General features: G+C 51.8%; 7 protein-coding genes across 8 annotated transcripts; 3 read left to right on the plus strand and 4 right to left on the minus strand.

Moving 5' to 3' along the window:
• The first annotated feature begins 13 nt into the window (after positions 1-13).
• Positions 14-6,635, plus strand: LOC117588207 (rho guanine nucleotide exchange factor 18). 2 transcript variants are annotated; one of them, XM_034279342.1, is made up of 3 exons: positions 14-413; positions 483-1,261; positions 2,524-6,635. In XM_034279342.1, exons 2-3 carry the CDS (start codon positions 529-531, stop codon positions 5,820-5,822), a joined length of 4,032 nt encoding a protein of 1,343 aa, XP_034135233.1. In that variant the 5' UTR covers positions 14-413; positions 483-528; the 3' UTR covers positions 5,823-6,635. The 2 variants fall into 2 exon arrangements, with proteins under 2 accessions (XP_034135233.1, XP_034135234.1); XM_034279343.1 differs by having other exon boundaries at positions 14-355.
• LOC117588208 (DNA topoisomerase 3-alpha) lies at positions 6,621-10,524 on the minus strand. Its single transcript, XM_034279344.1, has 4 exons — positions 10,308-10,524; positions 9,609-10,242; positions 9,087-9,548; positions 6,621-9,030 (listed from the first exon to the last, which is right to left on the minus strand). The coding sequence occupies exons 1-4, from the start codon at positions 10,464-10,466 to the stop codon at positions 6,656-6,658; spliced, it is 3,630 nt and encodes a 1,209-aa protein (XP_034135235.1). The 5' UTR covers positions 10,467-10,524; the 3' UTR covers positions 6,621-6,655.
• Positions 10,525-11,383: 859 nt separating this feature from the next.
• LOC117588231 (zinc finger protein swm) lies at positions 11,384-16,251 on the minus strand. Its single transcript, XM_034279380.1, has 6 exons — positions 16,126-16,251; positions 15,510-15,819; positions 14,949-15,447; positions 12,568-14,877; positions 12,372-12,500; positions 11,384-12,309 (listed from the first exon to the last, which is right to left on the minus strand). Exons 2-6 carry the CDS (start codon positions 15,566-15,568, stop codon positions 12,082-12,084), a joined length of 3,225 nt encoding a protein of 1,074 aa, XP_034135271.1. The 5' UTR covers positions 15,569-15,819; positions 16,126-16,251; the 3' UTR covers positions 11,384-12,081.
• Positions 16,252-16,511: 260 nt separating this feature from the next.
• On the plus strand, positions 16,512-17,833 carry LOC117588232 (cytoplasmic tRNA 2-thiolation protein 2). The gene has a single exon (XM_034279381.1). The coding sequence runs from the start codon at positions 16,598-16,600 to the stop codon at positions 17,804-17,806; it is 1,209 nt and encodes a 402-aa protein (XP_034135272.1). The 5' UTR covers positions 16,512-16,597; the 3' UTR covers positions 17,807-17,833.
• LOC117588233 (nucleoside diphosphate-linked moiety X motif 19) lies at positions 17,821-19,062 on the minus strand. Its single transcript, XM_034279383.1, has 2 exons — positions 18,910-19,062; positions 17,821-18,844 (listed from the first exon to the last, which is right to left on the minus strand). Exons 1-2 carry the CDS (start codon positions 19,003-19,005, stop codon positions 17,846-17,848), a joined length of 1,095 nt encoding a protein of 364 aa, XP_034135274.1. The 5' UTR covers positions 19,006-19,062; the 3' UTR covers positions 17,821-17,845.
• Positions 19,063-19,090: 28 nt separating this feature from the next.
• On the plus strand, positions 19,091-20,464 carry LOC117588234 (nucleoside diphosphate-linked moiety X motif 19). Its single transcript, XM_034279384.1, has 4 exons — positions 19,091-19,236; positions 19,291-19,508; positions 19,568-19,910; positions 19,972-20,464. The coding sequence occupies exons 1-4, from the start codon at positions 19,135-19,137 to the stop codon at positions 20,374-20,376; spliced, it is 1,068 nt and encodes a 355-aa protein (XP_034135275.1). The 5' UTR covers positions 19,091-19,134; the 3' UTR covers positions 20,377-20,464.
• Positions 20,394-21,570, minus strand: LOC117588235. The gene is made up of 2 exons (XM_034279385.1): positions 20,631-21,570; positions 20,394-20,578 (listed from the first exon to the last, which is right to left on the minus strand). The coding sequence occupies exons 1-2, from the start codon at positions 21,500-21,502 to the stop codon at positions 20,476-20,478; spliced, it is 975 nt and encodes a 324-aa protein (XP_034135276.1). The 5' UTR covers positions 21,503-21,570; the 3' UTR covers positions 20,394-20,475.
• Between the last annotated feature and the right edge of the window lie 143 nt (positions 21,571-21,713).

The raw sequence follows: 21,713 nt of genomic DNA on the forward strand, positions 1-21,713 counted from the left end.
TCTACGTTACGATAACGATAGCCCGTCGCGACCTAGCGATAGGCAAAACGCATCTTAAAAAAAAACCACAAATAATGTGTCTCAAATAGCATTTATACTGTGAAAATATCTCATAGCTATTAGCTCTTTTTAGTTTTCGAATAAATACAACGAACAGTGTACCCTCGCTCCCCCGCCCTCTCAGTTGCTTTAGTTTGCATTGTTTTACACCCACTCCATTGTTGTTGCTGTGCTGCTGCTGTTCCACTTGTGCAAGGACAAGTGTCGTCCTTAAAAAGGCGCAACAATTTACCCCGCGCGCAACAAGGTGCACAGACGTGATCCGAGGGTTGAATCAAAAGAAAATCAATAAATAGTGCATGCGAAAGAGTGTTGCTGGCTGCTGTTGTTGTTCCCGCTGTCGTTGTGTGTGTGTATGTGTGGGCATGCGTGCAGGTGTGTGCGTGCATATTGTATACTAAACTTTCTTTTTCGTTTTCTAGGGCCACCACTGAATAACAAGCAAAAGCAAACCACTCTAGCCCTATTATGGACAACGGAGGCGACGACAGCGACAACGATGTGGTCACCGACTTCCTAAACTCCAACTGCAGCGAGACTGAGCCTCCGAGCACCGCGTCCGTCATCAATGGTGGCTCCACGGGGCGCGTCACTGTAGAAAGCCAAAACTATTGCATACCTGTAATCAACGCACCTGCTCTCCCAACTCTGCCTCCAACTTCGACAGCTGCTCCTGCTCCTACTCCTGCTCCTGCCTGTCTCAATAATAACAACACCAGCAGCAACAACAATATCCATAACATGATTCCCATCATCAATGTAACACCGCACAGCCCAGCCCTGGCTTCCAAGTACAACAACATATTTGAGGACACCCTCAGCCAGCTGCAGAACATCCGTGAAACGGTGGTGCAGATGAAGAACTCCTCCTCCAGTGGCCAGCATATGCAGGAGGGCCTCGCCAATCATGGCCTGCTCAGTGCAGCCATTCTAAGCGCCTCTCTGCCCGACCTCAGTGGCAATGGGCCCAACGGCAACAATGCCTCCTCCCATGCCTACGCCATGTGGTCCTCCACGGCGCCCCAACAATGTCTGCTGCTGCACACGGATCGACGAAAGTCATGGACAGCTGTGGACGATGCCAGTGCTGGCGGGGACTGCACCAACAAGAGCGTCAGCCTCTCCAGTCTGGACAGCGAGGAGCAGGAGACGATCCGTGTCACCGAGCAGCGACGCCGCTCAGCACGAAACAGCACTGGAGGTAAATATGAAAAAAATATGAAGAAGAGACAAGCCATTCTGTCTCTCAACCGCTCTCCTTTTCACAATCGACTCTGGGCACTCGAAGCAGCTAATATCGTTTGTCACGCCAAGGGCAACGACAGCTGCTGGTGATGCAGTTTCGGTAGTCGACTTGAGAATGCAATTCTCGGAGAGAATGCTGCCAGAAACGTCCGTCGTGTCTGCACCAAACTCATTATCTATACTGTCCCCTACTTGTCACACTCTTTATTAATGCACTAACAAGCTCTCGAGTACTCATGTATGCGGTTGTCCAGTATAAGGACATTCAATTTTAGTCTCGCTTGTAATGCGATCTCAATGGCATTCAGTTAATAAGCTTTGCACATATTTGACACCTTCATGCCCTCTTTTTTGATTCTTACACTCTTTGCGGGAACGCTCTTAATAGAATTAACTTTATTGATGATCTTGGTGTTAAATTAGATCCCTAGTTAAAGTTTAAAGGCATAAAAACTTTTTACTGTGTCCCTGCTTGTGCTCACCTGGAATGCAAGTGTGAGATTTCCATTTGTCTAGCTTTTTCCATCCTGAATTAGTGTTGGAAAAGGCCTTGTGTTATTTGTTTGCACAACTTGATCAAAGGTGACTTGGAGTGCGTTGACTTGTTGAGCCGCCTATACTTTACGGACTCCCATTAGATCTACTTCCTTCCACTTTGTTGATCGTATTATAAATTGCATGAACCATTTAGGAATCACTAACTCTAACATACCTTCCCCGTAATTGGTATTAGCAGCGTCCCTCGTTCGATTGAGTGGGAGTCGAATATCATTTCCACCTTGGATCCGTGCGTAACAGCCTTTGGCATGGTGCCGTCATTGCATATCAACACCCAAAGATAAAAAGCAATTATAAATTGTATATTTGTGTGTGGTTCCCCCCCTATATGTACGATAAAGTTGAAAACAAACCGAAGCCATATGAGGGTGTACCTCAATAATAAATAGATAAGATAGAGTATTATTCTATCGAATGTAGGGTTCTATCCGCTGTGTAGGGTGCAAGCACAGTGCCATTCCCAGGCAAAAGTTAGTTTCAATTTCGATAAGGAATTCCACAAAAGCCCCTTATCTCGGGGGTAGTAGCAACTGTAGGCATACCTCTACGGTAAATGCTCTGAGCCAAAGCAGTCCAGACCTACCGATTAGTAACTGCCATTATCACGGCCATTGACAACTTCTTTGTGTTTTCTGACTCTCTCCTCTACTTTGCTTACAGGCATTTCCACTCACTCCTTGAACGAGGCGGAACTGGCCCGCGACTTTGAGCGGATTGCGGCAAAGAGAAGTCTGGCCACGGAGATTATCAGCCGGATACCGCTGCAGAAAAGCATTTCCACGTCGTCGATCATAGCCAAGGAGGATATCAAGGCTTTGGCACGCCACCTGACAGACAGCGAGGATGAGAATCAAAGCCTGCTGCGCTCCCATGCCAAAATCGAGGTGTACGACAACGTAGAGAAGCGACCGAAGCGCGGTTCCCTCTTCTTTCGCAAGAAGAAGCCCAAGGCTAAGACGAAGTCTCTGGTTGGGGGCCAGCTGAGCGCCTGCGACGCCTGTGGGGCAAACATTACGCTGGCCCAGATCAAGGAGCATCATCTGGACTGCAAGGCGAGGAGGATGGCAGCGGGTGGGCAGGACTACTATGACGGACCGGATGCCACCACCTTCAGCAATCCCGAGGACCAGCCGCTGATACGATCCGAGCTGCAGTTCCTCAACGATCCGCCCATTGAGGCCCAGGATCTGGGTGCCGATCCAGCTCTGGGTATTGTGCTGAAAGAGCACGATTCGTGGACGCCTAACGTACCCAAGGAGCTGCTGAAAACACTCAAGGAGCTGCAGATCAAACGGCAGGAGCACATCTACGAGTTCATTATGACCGAGAAGCACCACTGCCAGACACTGATCGTAATGCAGAAAGTGTTTGTGGAGAGCCTAGAACGGCACTTTCCCGCTCTCAATCTCAATAGCATGTTCCCGCGCCTGCAGCAACTCACGGACCTGCACACCTGCTTCCTGCGTCACCTGCGGCAGAAGCAGCGGGAGCAGCCCATCGTGGACAGCATTGCGGACAATTTGTTGGATTTCTTCTCTCTGGAGCAGGCTCAGTGCTTGAGGCTGGCGTACGGCGAGTTCTGCGCCAACCATCGCAGTGCCCTCGAGCAGTTCAAGCTCTGCCTGACAGAGCCCAGCTTCGCGGAGTGGTACAAGCATTGCCTGCAGAATCCGCTGCTCAAGAAGAAGGGCATCCCCGAGTGCATTCTGTTTGTGACGCAGCGTCTCACCAAGTATCCGCTGCTGATCGAGCCGCTGCTGAAGAGTGCGCGCGACAATAAGCTGGAAACGGACAAGCTGCAGCATGCCCTGAACCTGGTCAAGTCACTCCTCGTCGACGTGGATGCCTGCGTGGCGGAGAAGGAGCTGCGCGAGCGACAGCTGGAAATCTATGGCCGTGTGGATGCCAAGTCCTTTTCCATCTACAAGAACAAACCCTTCCGCAAGGCGGAGCTGGGCGTTGAGTCGAGACGACGCCTGAAGTTTGATGGATTGGCCACCCTCATGCAGGGCAGGGCCAAGACGCAGCTGGTCCTCGTGGTTGTGCTCACCGATTGCCTGTGCTTCCTTAGCGAAAACTCCGGCCACAACAAGTACAGCTTCTTCACGCCCGAGCATAAGGCGGGCGTGGTGCCGCTGCAAAAGTTGCTCATCCGCGAGAAGGCCGGCACCGAGTCAAGGGGCATTTACATTATCAGCTCCAACCCAGACTTTCCCGAGATGTACGAGTTGAAGGTGCAGACGCCCAAGGACAAGAATGCCTGGATACAGAGCATCCGCCAGGCTGTGCTCGACTGCCCCGCCACGGACATCATTGAGGCGGAGGATCTCACGGCGGAGGAGAAGCTTAGGATTGGCGTCAACAAGCGGGAGACCATCGAGAAAATGCGGCAGAAGGACATCGAGCAAGCGCTCCTGCTAGAGGAGAAACTTATGTTGCAGCTGAATCTGCTCAAGGAGCAGCATCCCTTTGGAGATGTCACTGGCTCCTCCAATGGCAGCGCCGCCAACTTCCTGGCTGCCCTCGGCTCGTACAAAGATCTCGTCAGCGCCGACTGCGACACTGGTGAGCTGTGGCGACGAGTTCTGAATACTGTGCAGGACATTAGCCAGCTGGCATCCACCATATACACAGCGGCCACGGGTCTGCCTGTGTCCCGCACCCTCAGCAGCGTGGGCGAGAAGCAGAGCGATCAGTTTGCCTCCCCCACACTGCCGAAGCGAGCGGAGACCTTCGCTGGTTTCGATGAGAAGCGTGGGAAGCTGGGCTCAAAGCTGGTGCTGACGCCACGCCTACAGGAGTTGGAGGAGACAAAGCGGGAAACCAAGAGCACAGCGAGTGCGAGTTTAAGTGGAGGTGCAGCTGCTGTACAGCCAACTGAGGAGCCTTTGGAGAGCAATTATGCCGTGCTGCAGGTGTCGCATCATCTGCACACCCTTCTGTGCATCATTTCGCAGCAGATGACCAGCATCCAGAGCCTGCAGCTGCAGCTGGCCTTGTACCGTGAGAGTCCCAGGACCAGCGCGTACACGCACAAGGATCAGTTGGAGGAGCTGCGCAATCTGCAGGACAAGCTGCAGGAGGAGAAGACCGCCTGGCAACGCCAGAAGCTGCAGCAGCAGGAGGAGCTGACCGAGATGAGGGCACAGCAGCTGCAGCTTCAACAGGAGATCAAGGCCGAACAGGAGGATGTGCGACAGCAGCGGGAGCAGCTCTACCGCAAAATGGAACTGCTCTCCAGTCAGGGTCTTTTGTTGTCTCCCAGCACACCGCTGCCACCCATGCCGGTGTCCGCCAATCACCAATGCAGTCCCGCTCTTCCTCCTACGCTGGGTGACGACAGCCACGAGACGGACAACGGCGTAGGCGTGGCGATGGGAACCCCTAGCGTGATGGGAACCACAGATCGAAGAAAGGAAAAGTGGCTGAGCGGCAACTCCAACTGCAAGACACCGCCAGTCAATCTCCTTAGCGCCAACAATGCACCCAAGGCCAACTCCAGCCTGGTCAAGCAGAAGCTGCCAATGAAACTTTCCTCGCTCTCTTCAAGCGGCAATTCCAGCGCCAGTTCGCGCGTCGACAAGTCCGCCAGCTTCAACAATAGCTCGTCAGCATCGCCAGCTCCCTCTGCCGGCAGTGTGCAGCAAATTTTTCCACTTAAACTGGCGGACAAGCGGCACGCGGCGGCGGCCACACCCACAGGCATATCCACTCCCACGGTTCCCACTTTGGTGCCGCAGCACTCGCGAACGGGCAGTTCTCCGGCGATTATACAGCAGGCAACGACAGGCACAGGCACAGCCACAGCACCCACTGCAGTGGTGACTAGAGCCGAGTCCGCTCACTACAGCCAGAGGACGCCGACGAGCAGTCGAACGGGCATGCCACGCACAGGAGGACACTCGGGTACGGGTACGGCACCGCGAGCCAAGCCCGAGGAGGAGGAGATCTACTTCTGACGTCAGTTCACGCCAGAAGTTGAAATCTAAAAGTCTAACATATAAAAATATAGATCTATAGAGCATATCTTTAGCACCACGAACCCAATCCAATGGCTGCTATACATGTATGTGTTGTCCCCCCCCCCCCCACAGGTACTGGCCAAGGAGTGCGTAATTTTAGTGATTTTATTGTACTTAATGGTATTATTATTCTTCGCATAATTCCAGCGCATCTCAAATTGTTCTGTAATGTAGCTTAACTATTTATTAACTTGATGTTTATTTATACATTTAAACGACAAAAAACATCCTAACGAATTTTAACTTATATTCCATTCAAAGATCTGTCTTTTCCCACACACTTAAGCATATATAAATAACACTATATATATATATATGGATATATTCTATATATAACGATTGATGTATAAAACTTAACGACATTCCAAACAAAAATTCCAAAACTATTTTCTTTCTGTTTACTTTAGCTTAAAAATACGTTACCCAGAAAACCAAACGCGAGCAAGCAATTTCGCATGAGAGTCAACTGCGAGACTTAACCCAATAACACATTTGAATCGCAAACTACTCGCATGAGAGCTCGATGGCGAGTGTGTTAAGCAATTTGCCACGCTCGCAAAAGGCACGTTTTTGGTTTGTTGGGTATTACATATATACAATTTTTTGTACATAAATTCAACTCTCTATTTTTGTGTGTATAGAAACCATTGTGACAAGCTTGTAACCAATTGTGCTGTTGGATCGGATCCACTTGATCCCTGACACATTTTTGCAATATTTTAAGCTCGCTCCAATAAATGTTAAAAAAAAACGAATCTATTCCGCTTCGATCACATATCAAAGTCACTTTTGCGTGGACACTTGTTGCGCGTGTGACCCTCCTGGCGGCACAGACCGCAACGTCGCGCTTTGCTGCCTTCGGTCGCAGGTGCGGATGGTTTACGATTGCCGGTGCCCCAGGAATATGATCCTCCTGCTGTGGCCGCATTTCGTGACGTACCTGCGTTCTCATCACCCTCATCGCCCCACTTGAAGAAGCCGCAAGACTTCTCCCGAGTGGGACACGCATAGAACGGTCTGCCCTGATTGGGTCCGTCTCTGCGCACCGTGAGACTGCTGGCCAGCTGACCGCAGTTGCACTTCAGCTGCTCATCGCCGTGCGCTGGAGTTGTCCTCGTTTTAGTTTGGGTTATGGTGACTGTGCTGCTGGAGTTGGAACGCATTTGGGTGCCTCGTTGGGTGGAGCTGTGTTGATTATTGGCCACCGTCGTCACACGATTCGTTTGCCACGACGATTCACTTGAAGAGCTTCCTGCGGATGTGGATGGCAGCTCGTCCGCCCACTGGAAGAACTGACACTCATTGGGCTTGGGACACTTGTAGAACTGTCGTCCCTGGTTGGGTCCATCGCGACGCACGGTGTGCTGCCGTGCTGGCTGATGACAACCGCTGCAGCGCACTGCCGAGGGAGAGGCTGCAACAGCTGCTGGTGTTTCCCACTCCGCGCTGTCCCTTCTCGTCCGTTTGGCTGCCGGTTTAGGAGGAGGCGTGGGAGTGGAGGCTGCTGCGCGTTCTCGACTGCCCCACGGCATGGGCTTCTCCTCCGCTGCATACTGCTTGCTTATCCACGAGGACAGACTCGTGTCCAGCGCTTCAGCCGCATTGCTATGCCCTCGAGTATTTCCTGTTCCCGTGTTCATCAATGCCTCAAATTCCGCATCATCGTCGGCAGCAAAAGCGGCGGCTATGTCATCATCAAAATCAATTGCTGCATTCCCAGTGGATGGCGGAGCATTGCCCGACGACTCAACGGACTCTGCGGCCGCCAGCATGGCCTCTTCAAATCCATCGTTGCTGTCGAAGAATCCACCCATTTCTCTATTACTTTCTGATTGGCTGGCACTGCTGAAATAGCTGCGAATGCTTCCAGTTGTTTTTGTGGCTTTTTTCGACTTGGCTTGGGTGGCTGGTTTTGGTTTCTTGGGTTTGGTCGGTCCATCTTTAGGGCCGTTGCCTCTTGCGACGCCAACATTGGAAGGTCCGCCACCGCCGCCACCGCGACCTCCGGGACCTCTTCTACTAGGGCCACCGCCTCCGGGACCACCACCACCGCCTCCTGGACCACCACCACCGCCAGGACCACCACCGCCTCCGGGTCCACCAGCTCCTCCTGCTGTGCCCACAATACCTCCCACACGTTTTACAGAGTCCAAATTAATGTTGAACGTGGTCCGAAAGAGGCTATCGCAGGGCAAACAGGTCTTGTACCAACCACTTGGCGTGTTAAAGACGCCCCGGTAGTAGGGCGTGCTCAGGCGGAACTTGAGCAGACGATGCCCAGTGCCACACGTGGGACAGCATTCGTCCAGCACGGTGACCTCCTTGCACTCCGCCGGCAGCCAGACGACATTCTTGCAGTCGGGAAAGTTATTGCAGCCAATATACCAGCCCTGCTGGTTCTTCTTGGGCTTGAGGGCCAGCGGTGCCTCATCGCATTTGGGGCACTGGAAGAGCGTCTGCATCTGCGTTTGCTGATTGTTCCCGCCTGCCGGCTCGTTCGATGGCACCTCGTTGATGCGTGCCGATATCTTGGCATCCATGGCCGTGATCTTGTCGGTGATCTGCTGATAGGAGAGCTTGTACTTGGCTATCTGTTCGGTGCGCACCAGCTGCGGATCCTTCTGCCCCTGGCAGATGAGCTTCAAATCGGCCTCGAACTCGGCACGCAGCTGTGGCTTGGCCAGCGCCAGCTCCATGGCGTCGTAGCCCTCGTACAGACCCATGCCAATAACACCCGGCACCAGGGCACCCTTGTCCAGTACCCCAATGTATCCGCGCTCCTTGATCGTGTTAATGTGCTCGGCGTGCGTGGCGTCCGTCCCGATGCCATGCTTCTCCATCAGCGCAATGAGATCCGCCTCGGTCAGCAGGGGCGGGGCAGTGGTGGCTCCCTCGTGCAGTGAGACCTCCGTGGGCTCGAAGCGCTGCTCCCGCTCGTAGTGGTGAATCTTCTTGGCGCTCCACTTGTCGTATACGTACACATCCAGGTAGTTGCGCTCGTGAATGACCAAACCATTGGCAGTGAACTTCTCACCCGCGATATCTATGTTCACGAGAGTCTCGGAGCCAACGGCATCCTTGCTGACGCAGGCGAGAAAGTGTCGCACAACTAGTTCATAGACGCGTGCTTCGTTTCCCTGCAGATCTACAGGCGAAATATTATTTGAACCTCTAAATCGAACTTATTTTGTGTTTACTCACTGTCCGCGGCCTTGGTGGGGTGTATGGGAGGATGCGCCTGATCCGATTTGTTGCCATTGCGCGGATTTGGGCCCCAGTCCAGCACGCGCTGGGCAAAAGCACCCCAGTTGTTATGTCCTGTCTGCAGCTGCACGAGCGGTGCCAGCTCGAACTCCTTGGAGAACTGATTAGTCTCCGTGCGCGGGTAACTGATGAAGCCCTTGCTGTACAGCTTCTCGGCTATGGTCATGGTCTCCTTGGCCGACAACTTGAGCTTCCGCGAGCCGAGCTTCTCCATTTCGACTGTGTCCAGGGGCGTGGGACGCCACTTGTGCTTCGGCTTCACTGTGACACTCTCGACGGTGGCGCGGGGCTCTGGTTCCGCCAGACAGAGCAGCAGATAGTTCTCGCAGGCCTCCTTGTCGAACAGGCGATTTCGCGCCCAGTTAAACTCCACAGTCAGGTCTTCAATGGTGTGCAGCACTATAAAGAGTACAAATTTTGATAAATTTACTTTGATTGAGTAAGTGAGAAGTGACTTACCTCGAATCTTCCAAAAGGGTTCGGAGACAAAGGCCTCTATCTCCTTGTAGCGCTCTGCCACGAAGCCCAGCGTGGGAATCTGACAGCTTCCATACGAAATCAGCTTGTCCGCTATCTTCTCGGGGAACAGGCGTTGCAGTCGCATTGTCTGGAAGCGGGTTATGGCAGCGCCAGTGCGTAGATCCAGCTCCGTGCGCACATCCACGGCGTCGCTCTGCCGCTTATCCGGCTGACCAAGTTGCTGCAAGGCTCGCCGCACTGCAATGGCTGTTATCTCCGAAAAACTGGCTCTATAAACAGTTAGGTTTGGCTTTATCGCTTGACACACATTGATTATCTCAAAGCCAATGTTCTCGCCCTCTCGATCGCAATCCGTCCAAATGATGAGTCCCTGACAGCCACGAACCTCACGCTCCAAGGTTTTCTTGATTGGCAAATAGCTCTCGCCCACGGATTTCCTCACGGGCGCATCGAACAAGGAGCCGGGATCCACGACGCGCCAGTTTCGATAGGAAACCTGAAACTCCAATTGCATCAGGTGGCCTGACACCGAAGTCATCACCATTTTTGCATTCTGCCCACGCACTGCTGCCTCAAAGTCATAGATCTTGTTGTAAACAGAATAACCTTCGCGCTGTAAGATTGTATTTTGATATTAAATATGTCCTTGGCATATTTAGACCCTAGTCTAATACATACGCGAAACGCGGTCCCATTTGAGAGCAGGCCGGCAATTGTTTTGGCCGCATCGTTCTTCTCGGCTACGTTTAGAAATTTCATTTCTGTTGTTTGCTTAGCGTAGTGGCGAAAAGTTGTTGCATACCGGGCTGTGCGTAAACATTTTAAAACCGCTGTCATGTAAAATAGCAAACAAAATCAAATCAAACAATTTTAGGACCGCTTACGATAAGACCGCCCTCAGTAATATACCAACAAAGTGATGAAATATACCGATATACCATAAATAAAGAGTGAGTTAACATCGAACTTAACCCACTTAAGCCCCGTTTATTTATTTATTCCTTGTAGAAATATCCTTCCACTATTCTTAAAAATTAAGCTGATCTTGAAATCATTCACCGGGTTTAATAAAGTTTCATACGTTGAGTGGGAATATTTTAATACCCCAAGGTCGACAAGGGGCTAAAGTTATGTTTTGCTAATCGGAAATGATATTCCTCGACTTTAATATTCGACATTACCATATAAAATAAGGTTTAAACTAATAACTAAGAAATAACTAGTGTCTAAGGAATAAGATGTCATTGTTGCTGGTCAACCCTGTTTCACATTGAGCTTGGACATTTGTAAGCCTATTTTCTTCACCTAATATTAACTTTGTGTGTTCCCAACAGCATTGAGGCAGGTCTCGGCACTTAATCACTCAAGCGCCGTTTTTGCGTTTGTGGACCAACGGAACGTTGGTATTAGTACGACAGAGCCTCTTCGAGCACTGCTTGATTTTGACCATTTGACTTGTTTTCTGTTCATACATACATAATTTGCCCTTACCAAACTATCACTATAACTGCCAGTTTGTGTATTCTGTTGGGTAATCGTATGTAATCGCCGTTGTTCGCTTAGCTTCATACCTTCATTCTATTATCTACATATACCACTGTTTATTTTCCACATCGTCGCAAAGCCGACTGTAGCAGCTGCGCCTGCTCTGATATTTACATCTTGATATGTTTAGCGTACCGACCGCTTTTTCCACATGCTGCTTGGGGCCAAATAAAAATCCCAAATGAATAAGACTCATTACGATAGGGAAATACGAAACTATTTAATTTATTTATTATATCTCTCTATATAACTTGCCGGGCTTTGTATTCACGTTGTTACGTGCTTTTTTCGCTTTGTTTTTTGCCTTTGACTTTTCATTGCGCTTGTTTTTTGAGGGGTTTTTGTTTTGCAATTTTTTTGTGTTGTTTTAGTATTTTATCTTTAGCTTTAACTCAACATAAAATCTTAACAATTAGTTGTGTACATACATGTATAGGCATATACATAAATATATACGTGTATATAAGAAAAAGGATAGAGTGAAAAATATGTAAATACAAAGTATTAGATGATGATCTGATCCGATCTGTTCTGATCTGATCTGAGCCGATATGCTACACCATTCTCAATTTTGCCTGCTCTTCGTGGTTTGACAGAACATTGGACGTGCGATTCGCCGTTAAATCATTCGGTAGTATTTTGTATGCGATTTAGAACTTATATTCAGTAAACATATTAGTAATATTTAGATCGTTTAATTATATATGCAAAAGTGTGCTGGTGCAGGTGGTGTGGTGGCCCATCGCATCTTATCCTATGGCTGCCGCCTGCACAGCGTCGCTTCCATCATTCAATCCATCATCAGTTTTAGATATAGAATAACAACAAATACATGTTAAGGGTGCCCTAACACTTATGAGCCACTTGGAGCTTGCCGCCTCGGCACCTAGCAGCGTAGGGCGGTGCATCAACGACGCCAGGAACGATCCTCGGACTCCTCGTCCTCCTCCTCATCCTCAAGACGCAGCTCCGGCAACGTGTCGCTGCCCAGCAGACTCTCGCTCTCGCTAACAGACTGAATCAACTGCTTTGTGTTATCCAGAGGTGCAACGGCCACAGGAGTTGCCCCAGCAGACTTGTCAGCGGGCGCAGCCATTGGCGCAGGCGTTGGCGTCACCACAGGCGCCCAAGTGATCTACGAACACCAGATAATTATATTTAGCTATAGCTATAAATGGAACTTAAGCATTTACGCACCTGCAGCAGCTTGTCTTGGTACATTTTTCCACGATGCACTGCTTGCTCCGCATTGATGCGTGTCGCATAGGAGAGTATTAGCTGTGGAATCTCACGGTCTACATCATGCTTGCAAATCTCACCAAAGTTCTGCATGATAAAAGATTGCAAAGAGTCATAAAACTGTTCACCCTTGTCGCTCCCGACTGAAACCTACCTTGAAGTGCCCCAGCACAAAGTCCGCCTCTTCGGCCGCAAAGCCCGTGACAACGATGGCCTTTGTTCTCCTGTCCACACGCGTCGAGCCTTCCGGGAAGTTGGCCCGCTTGCGGTTGCCTGCGGCTGCCCCTGGTGTGGCTGCAAAGTGTGGAGGCTTTGTGTTGTTCGGCGCTTGACTGCCGCCGAGTGTGCGCTGAAGCTCCTCGAGACGCTTCTGTATGGCCGTTGTGTCGTTGCCCTCCTGCTGCTGGGCAAACAGCTCCAGCTCCATGTCGAGCAGCTCCTTCTTCTGTTGCTCTTTTGTCTTCTTGATGGGCGGCTGTTGTTGCTGCTGGATCTGCGCCTGCAGCTGGTCCTGATCGGCATGCACATCCTTGCGCAGCTTGTCGATGGTCTCCTGCAGCACTTTGATTGTCTCCAGCGTGTTCGCCCGCTGGGGATCCTGATGATCCAGCCGCTCGACCAGCTCGAGTGCAGTCTTCATTTGTTTCACATAGCTCTGCAGCAGTTCTTGCTTGCGCTTGCGCAGCCCATTGGCCAGCTGATGCACGGCCTTCTGCTGTTCCTCCTGCTTCTTCCGAATGCTCGCTGCATTGGCCGACGGATTGAGCGGTCGCGCTGCTGCCGCACCTCCCGCCGCTGCTCCAGCTGCGCCAACGCCGCCTGCTGCCGTGCTAGTGTTAAGCTTGAGTCGCATTGAGGCGGGTGCTGCCGTGTTGGCCTGCTCTGCCGTCGGCGTGGCATTGTTGCCCGCTCCCGCCTCGGCCAGCGGTGTGGCATTGCTGATCTTCGCACTGTCCGCATTGGGCGTGGGCACAGCGGGTACATTGTGCAAATGGTACTGACTGGCGTTCTTCCTGCCACCACCGCTGCCGCCACCCATGGCACCACCGCCCATGGGATTCATCTGTCCACCCTCCGCTCCGGTGCTTTCGTTGTGCCAGAAAACCTTGATAAAGCGATTGTTGAGCACCGCCTCCGTGCTTCTGTAGGCCACATTGGCCTCCGCGTGCGTGGAGAAGGTAACTATGGCAGCCTCTGGGTCGCCCTCGTACGACACTTGGATGTTGACGATCTTCCCGAACTTGGCAAAGTGATTGTTCAGATGGGCAATGGTGTTGAGGCCTCGCGGCACCTTCCGCAGCTCCAGCGAGCTGTTGTGCTGCTGCATATTCGGATTGACACGCGGTCCCAGGCGACTGTTGATCGGCACCTTGCGCTTGGTGGGCACATCGGCTATGGCCACAGTGTCCTCCAGCTCGAAGCGCCGTTTGCCCATTTCGGCCACGCCGCCGGAGGGCGCACCATCCACCACGGGTATGGGGATGAGCTGCCGCTGAAGCGGTGTGGCGACGGCTGTGGGATTGAAGGAGAATGGCATCATGGCTGGCTGCGGGGGAGCGGCTGGGTTGCGCGCATAATCCGCAGGATTGGGCACACCCATGGGATTGGGACCCGCGCCGCCCATCAGGGGATTCGGACGCACATTCCCCGAGAAAGGATTGATGCTGGTCTGGCCTGGTTGGTTTGGTCCACCCGGTCCCGCTGGGCCCTGGACAGCTGTCGGAGGGGGCACTCCGCCACGTGCCCAGATCTCAGGGGCATCTGGATTGTACTCCCGCATGGACATCATCAGGGCAGAGTTGTTGATGCCCTCAAAGACAACCGGATTGATGCCGTGATCCCAGGGACAGGTCTCGCCGCGCACACAGTATCCCTTCTCGTCAAAGTCTCGACAACGCTGGCGCGGATGTGATGCCGGATGCTCCACTGGCATGGGCACTGGCACCGCTACCGTCAGCTGGTTGGCGGCGGGCAGCGCCTGTCCCCGTTCTGGGGAGCTCTGGTTGCGACGCGCATTCCGCTCGGGCGACACCGAACGGCTGTGCGAGCGTCGACTCTTGTTGCTGCCGCCGAATCGCTGGCGCTCATCCGTGTTGCCGCCGATGCGGCGACGATCGAAGTTACGTCGCCCATGGTGACGATTGTCAGCCGCGCCCGGTGGAGATTTGTTGCGGAACTGGCGCTGGCTTTTCTCGCGCTCATTCATACGACGATCCCGGGATCTGGAGCGCCGGAAGACACGATCGTTGGACCGAGAGCGAGACCGTGATCGCGAACGCAGGGACGCTCGACGCCGGCGACTTTCACGTGGTTGATTCTCCTTGTCGGCATATCCAGCGCTGCTGCCCGCCAAGGCGACGTTTCCTCCGCTGCTCCTACCTGGGGGACTGGCACTGCGCACATGATGGTAATGCGTCGCAGACTGCTGCTGCTGCTGTGGGTTCTGCGAATCTTTGGTTTTTTGCTGCAAAGTGACCAGAAAGGAAGAACAATTTAGGCACTGTCCTGGGTTTGAGTTTTGATCTTTCTACTCACATCGAAGGCTGGCTTGGGGTGCGTGGTCGAATTGGCATCTGTTGTGGGTATGGAGGCAATACTGGCTTCTTGGCTGACGACGGCGGTGGCCAGGGCGTCAGCATCCCGTGCATCGCTGCTCGGCGGTGCCTGTGGCTGCTGCTGGTCGAGCTGCGGCTGATTGCCTGCGAGCCTTATCACAATATCATTTGATGTCGCCGAAGGGGGTGAGGGGGCGGCCAACACAGACTCAATGTCGGTGGGGCCATCAATGGCCAGTGCCAAGTCCACATCGAGATCTAGCTCAACAGCGCCACTTGCCACAGGCAGGGGAGCGGGAAGCGTCAAGTATTCCTCGGTAGCAATGGCATCGAACAGACGCTCCACGAAGCGCTCCGTCTCATCCCCCAGGAAGACTTCCAGCTGCTCGATCATGATGCGTTTGAGATCTTTATCCGATTTGTCTTTCTTAAGCAGCGCGATGACATAGCGCGCCAAAGCAGACGAGTCCGCATCGCAGCTGTTGTTAAAGAGTAAAATTGTGAAAATTCAATTCACTCAGAGCAAGGCACAACAACTTACAGTGGCTCCAGCACTACGCTCAGCCAGTCCTTGAGCTTATCCGAATTTTCTAATATCATTTCGATGACGGGAGGCAGCTAGATAGTGCTCTGGTCGTCGTTGTGGTTGCGTTGGTCGGCCTTCTTTTGAAGCTGGGCGGGGGGTTGGTCGGTCGGTTAATTGTGCTTGGGCACACACATGCACACGCGCCCAAATATATATTTTTAATATGACCTCTGCCGCTCGGGTCCACTCTCTACGTCACAGTGCCAGTTACCGCGATACGTACTATGCTCCTTACGCTTGTAACTGCTGATTGTAACTGTACGCTCTGTAAATATACGAAATTCCTGACTTTTATCTTTTATTTGACAATAACTGATAGTTTTTCTTAATTTTCATTATTTGCTCTTCTTCTTCTGCTATCGTCAATAAGAAAGTTTCTCGATTATGCTACCCGATACTTTTTCCTGCCTACGAATGACAGACACACAACTACACGTACACTACCACTCACACCACGCACATGCATGCGAATTTACATACGTATGTATGTACGACGGCACCCATTTTTTTGCGCCCAAATTTATTGTACTTGCTGTGCACTTTTCTGCTCACAAACCCACACTGGACGTACCTTGGGCCTTAAATTTAACTTATCAATTATTTTTCTACAACAAATTACAGTTTTAATGGCTATTTTTGTGTTTTTCACTGCACTTTTTCCTGCTGCCTTGCTTGACAGTGTGACCGCGGAATTATCGATAAAATATACCGTCTCAACCTCAGGAACATACCTTCTCATTTTGAAATATACCGTCCAAAACCCTATTCCTCAATTTTTATATTTGATTTAATAGACGCTCACCACTGAAAATGTAATTTTTCTGATAGATGAATACTGTTTCGACAAGATTGGAATATTTATAAAATAAACTGTAGGCATAGAAGGTCAAAGTGTTCAAGGAAACTCAGTTGTTGCAAGGTTGCTTGACAAGTTGGCTGCATACGCGATAAGCATCGATACTTCTCTGTCGCATCCAGCCCTGGGAATTTCGTTTACCTGTGAAATTGATTTGATTTAATTCTTGATTTGCATTTATTTTGGCATGTGCAGCATTGGAGAGGATGATTTTGGAGACGAGGGCGCTGCCCATGCAATGGTAGCGGAGTCCCTGCCCACCGGGATATTGATCAGCCTAGGAGACTGCAGCAAGTGCGGTGTGGCCTCCAATGAACTCTACAAACTGAATTTCCGCGTGGCCGAGTGTCATGACTGCTTCCTTATCCACTGTCGACACAAATTTCGAGCAGCCTTGGGTGCTGCCAAAGTCCTACCGCGCAACGCTGATGTCCTACTCTCATTGGATGGCTCTGCCGAGTCTCTGGTGCTCCTGGACATGCTTCACTTCGCGCAGACACAAAACACATTCAGGCGACTGCATTGCAATGCCCGAGTTGTGTACATAGACGATCAGTCCGTGCATGGAGGTGAATCGATAAATCTGCATGCCCTTCAAGCACTCAGCAAGCGCTACGAACCACTCGAGTTCTATGTTACTGAGTTTGGGGCATCGCCCTGCTCGCTGCAGCGGCTCGAGGAATACTCCCCAGCTGCCAAGGAGCCTCACACAAAGCTCAATAAACTCCGCAGCCTGACAGCTCGACAGGATTACCAGCAGCAGCAGCTGAAACACCTACTAGCCTCTGTGGCACAGAGGCTATGCTGCAGTCACGTCTTTGAGTCGCGTATCAGTGGCGATCTGGCCAGCCAGTTGCTGACAGCTATTGCTCTGGGACGCGGAGGTAGCGCCGCTTTGGACGTGGCCCTACTGGACGACAGGCTGGCAGCTGGTGTCAAGCTTCTGCGTCCCCTGAGGGATCTCAACGAGCAGGAAGTTCGCTTCTATTTACATGCCCGGCAACTGAAGCCGCTGCGGCAGTCCGGCAGCAGCTATGGACAGGAGCGTGGCCCAACTGCCAGCCTGCAGAACCTGACCTACGCCTTTGTGCATAACCTGCAACAGAATTATCCCGCCACAGTGTCCACGGTGTTTCGCACCGGCGATAAAATTATTGCGAATGCCCACGAGGAGCTGGATTCTTGTGCTCACTGCCAATCCCCACTGGACGCCAAGCTCTCTGACACACTCCTGGCCATCGAGTACTCAAGGGCCGTCTCAGAGGCTGGCGTGGGCCTGTCCGAGAATGGTGACGACTCAGAGCGTCTGGCCAAGCAGCGACTTGCGGTCAAGGATGGACTGTGCCATGCCTGCCGCTGCATACAGCTGGAGCTGGGAAGTGATCTTTTGACGTAACAAAACAAAATATATATAATTATCCCACAAATGTTTATATTACAATTTCGAGAGCTGGCTGTTGACGTGCTCCTGCAGCTGCAGATGGCCATCAAAGGGAGGAACGTTTGAGGCCAGCACTACCCTGTGAAAGTCGTAGGCGATGTACCGATTGTACTGCCGGGTGCTGCTGTTTAGTTCGGACACAGACACGTTCAGCATTATGGATTGTGTGCACTTTTCCGGCTCGCTTACGTAGAGTTCGTCGCCTGGCAGCACTCCAAACATGCAGCCATCACAGCGGTAGTACACCGGCTGCACCAATGTTGTGCCTAAAGCACTGCGCTGGCGGCAGAACTTTAGGAGATCCTCCGAACGGCGCAGGTTCATCAGTCGAGCCGTGTCGTAGAGCAGCATAAATGGCAGCCAGATTGTGCCGTTTTGGGACTGTGTCCAGGCGGCGTCCGGGTTCAGCCAGTGCGCCGAGGCCACCTCTTGGGGCTCTAGCAGCAGGCTCACCTGCTTCGCCTGCTCTTTCAGAGCGGTAACGTAATAGACCGTGTCAAACTTGCGGCTTGCAGTTGCCGCAGTTCTCCAAGCTGACCACTCATGGAGCGACCAGAGATTGGGCAGGACGTTCAGATGCTTGCATAGTGCCAGGAACTGAGTGCCATCGTCGTGCACTCGCTGCTGCCACTGGGAGCGCTCGTCTGGCTGGAGGAGCAAAGTCCGTGGTTCGCCCTGAGTGGTGGCATGCCAATGCCTAAGGCCCTCCTCGTTGGCACAAAGCAGCAGGCCCACTTCTTCGAAAGCTTCTCTTAGAGCTGTCAGCCTCAGGGAGATGTCTCTGGAAAAATTCTGGCCGCAGGACAGGAAATCCGGCCTTGTCGAGACCTGATCGCAGCTCAGCCGCTTCAGATCCTCGTTTGTTACGCCAAAGGAGCGAAAATATGACAGCCACTCTGAAGACTCATCCGCTCCGGCATCGAACACGCCGCCAGGAAAGACGCAGTGATTCAAGGCATAGGAGGTGCGCTCGCTGCGTTTGATTAAAAGTAACTAATGGACAAAAGATACATTTTGTAATTTAAATAATTTTCCACCTTTGTTCCCGCCTTGCTCACGCTGTAGTCAAACTTTGCAGAGGAAGCCTCCTTAGCAGCTAGTATTAGGCTAGCTGAGGCTCTGTACGTGCCAGGATCTTGGGGAGCAACCATCATGTTATAAATTAGAAACGGCAAACAGTTTCCATATCGTTTCAGTCCAAAATAAACCTTTGATCGGATCCGGCGAACCCGAAATTACTATCGATAACGGTAACTATCGATATCGGTTGTTACCTAAGCGATATGTCGAAACAGGTGCTGGCCAAAATACGACCGTCCTCCAGCCTAATACTGCTGGCAAAGGATGCATTAGCAGCAACTACAAAGCGTTCCTACGATTACAATGTAAGCCAATCCAAGCCCTACGTGGAGGTCATATTAACGAACCTGTTCTTTTAGGCGCTGCTGCTTACGAGAGCCTCAAAGTCCAGCTTCATGCCGGACTCGTCTGTATTTCCAGGCGGAGTGTGCGACGCCAGCGACAGCTCACCTGCGTGGCTCTCTCACTTTCAGCGGCACAACATTAGCTCTTCCATGCTGAACGACGTCTGCCACGTAAAGGGTCCACGTCCCGAGATATTCAATTCACGGCCGGAAACCGATGACGCGATTGACACGTGAGATTTGCCAAATTGTCGCCCAAACGCATCTTCATTGCCTTTAGTCTTTTGTGCAGCTCCTTGTCGTTGCGTCTGACCGCCATACGCGAAACATTTGAGGAGTTGGGCATCCTATTGTGCAGGGATGCTAAGACATTGACCTCGACCAGCGGCTACGGGCAGTTCCATGAACAGTTCGATCGCGCTCACTGGCAGCATGTGGTGCACAATGATGCGAGCCAGTTCCTGGAGCTCTGCAAGCAGCTGGATGTGCTACCAGACGTTTGGTCACTGCACGATTGGTCTGCCTGGCGCACACCTTCCACGTTTAAGAAGCGATTTGTAACGGCCTTCTTTCTGACCTGCCTCGAACAGCCGCCCAGCCTGCACATTGAGCCCAATGAGGTCAAGGATTGTGCGGTACAGCTCCATTGAAGAAGCTTTTTAGAACCCCACTAATCCTTATTTATGCTCGACACAGTGGCGCTCCCCTTTGGACTATCTTCAGGCTTGTTTGCGCAAAGAGCTCTGGCTGCCGCCGCCTCAGTTCTATGAACTTTCGCGCTGCCTCAACTTTGGCACCCTCGAGGAGCTGCGTCAGTTTGCTCTTCAACGCGCGTCCAAGGGCATCGTGCTCACCCATCCTGTCATGTACAAATGCAATGATGGTGTGGTGCATCTGCTGCCCGGCGACGATGCCTATCCATCCAATCCAGATGCCACTAGCGACAAAATTGAGACTGGCCTCTCCGTGGAGGAATTTCGTGGACAAGCGAAATCTAAGCTACATCGTTCGGAGCACAGGAATCAGCATGAATCGCAATTAATTATTAATTTTGCTCCCACTGATGGGCAGGTCGATCCCTTGAATCCAGCTCTGATGTAGAACGAAGGGAATCCTTGATTGCATTTGCATTTATTTATGTTTAAACTGAGTGAGATTTTCTGTTGTTAAATTGAAGCAAGAAAGTTGACGAAAGTTGCTTTATTCTTTGTCCTTGCCGTACCAGAGCTTGTACAGGTATTCGGTCTCCTCGTTTGTGGCGTAGCTGGTCTCGTACTCCTGCGGCTTTTGCCTCGGCTGCGAACTAAAGTGGGGGAGAGCTTAATAGGTTGTGTCTTCTTGATCAATAGACTTACTGGTGGACGGGCACGGGTGTGTATCCTGTGTGTGGCTTCCCATTGCCTGGGCCTGGATGTTGATGCTGCCAACGCTTGCACACCTCTAGACTCCGCTCAATGTTCTTCTGATTGCTGAGTAGTGCGCCCAGTTTGTGCTCAATCTGCGAGTTGTCTCCATGCACTGCGATTATTATCTTCTCAATGCCAGCCAGACTCTCCGCTTGGGTGTAGTTAAGCGAGCGCAGTCCCTGCTCCAGATGATCCACTTTCCGATTCGCGCGACTGGTCATCGCATTTAGCTCATCCAAGTAGACCACTTTGGCCTCAATGTTCCGCTGCTGCTGCTGCAGACCTTTGGCCTTCCTGTCCAGCGAGGCAAGCTCCTTGATGACTCCCTGCTTCAGCAGCTGTTCAATCTCCCCCAGATGCTTGTCCACGGATTTGGTCACCTTGCTGAGTTCCTCCTGGTGTTTGTTTTGCACGGCATCGACCTTGCCCAAAGCTCTTTTGATCTCATTCTCCACCTTGACCAGATTCCTGATGGCATTTGCGTTCTGGCTCTGGGAAGACTTAACAATGGCCGTCAGATTTCTCACGCCTGTGGCCGTCAACTTGAAACTCTCGGACGTGTCCTTCTCCAGTTTAACCAGTCCATTCTCCAGTCGCACAAGGCCCCCGATCTGTTCACGCTGATCCTTGAGCTTGTGCTCGACTCCTTTCTGATGTTTGATCACTTCAATCGCCTTGTGGTCCAGCGCCTCCAGCTGTTCGCTGATGCCCATCAGTATGCGTACGATCTTCCTGTCGCCCCCCGACTTGTCCTCCTGCTCATCAGCAAAGGTTAAAGCACAACCGATGCAGATCAATAGCAATACCGATGCGGCTCTCATTGTGTTCGTGTGTGTCTTGTGAATGTCTGAGATGGGATGTCCACAGCTGACTGTCCACACTCTGTGTAGGCGGCAACTTAAGTAGCCAAGCTAATTGAGCAATTGAGCTTCAAAACATTTCAAAACGTGTCTCAGCTGGGGCTTGCTATTATCTTCCACGAGCTAGTGGGTTGCAGCTGCAAGTTAAGCACTGCTAATGGCTAATCTTTCC

The sequence above is a fragment of the Drosophila guanche genome, unplaced genomic scaffold (assembly GCF_900245975.1).
Source record: "Drosophila guanche unplaced genomic scaffold, DGUA_6, whole genome shotgun sequence".
Taxonomy (NCBI): Eukaryota; Metazoa; Arthropoda; class Insecta; order Diptera; family Drosophilidae; genus Drosophila; species Drosophila guanche.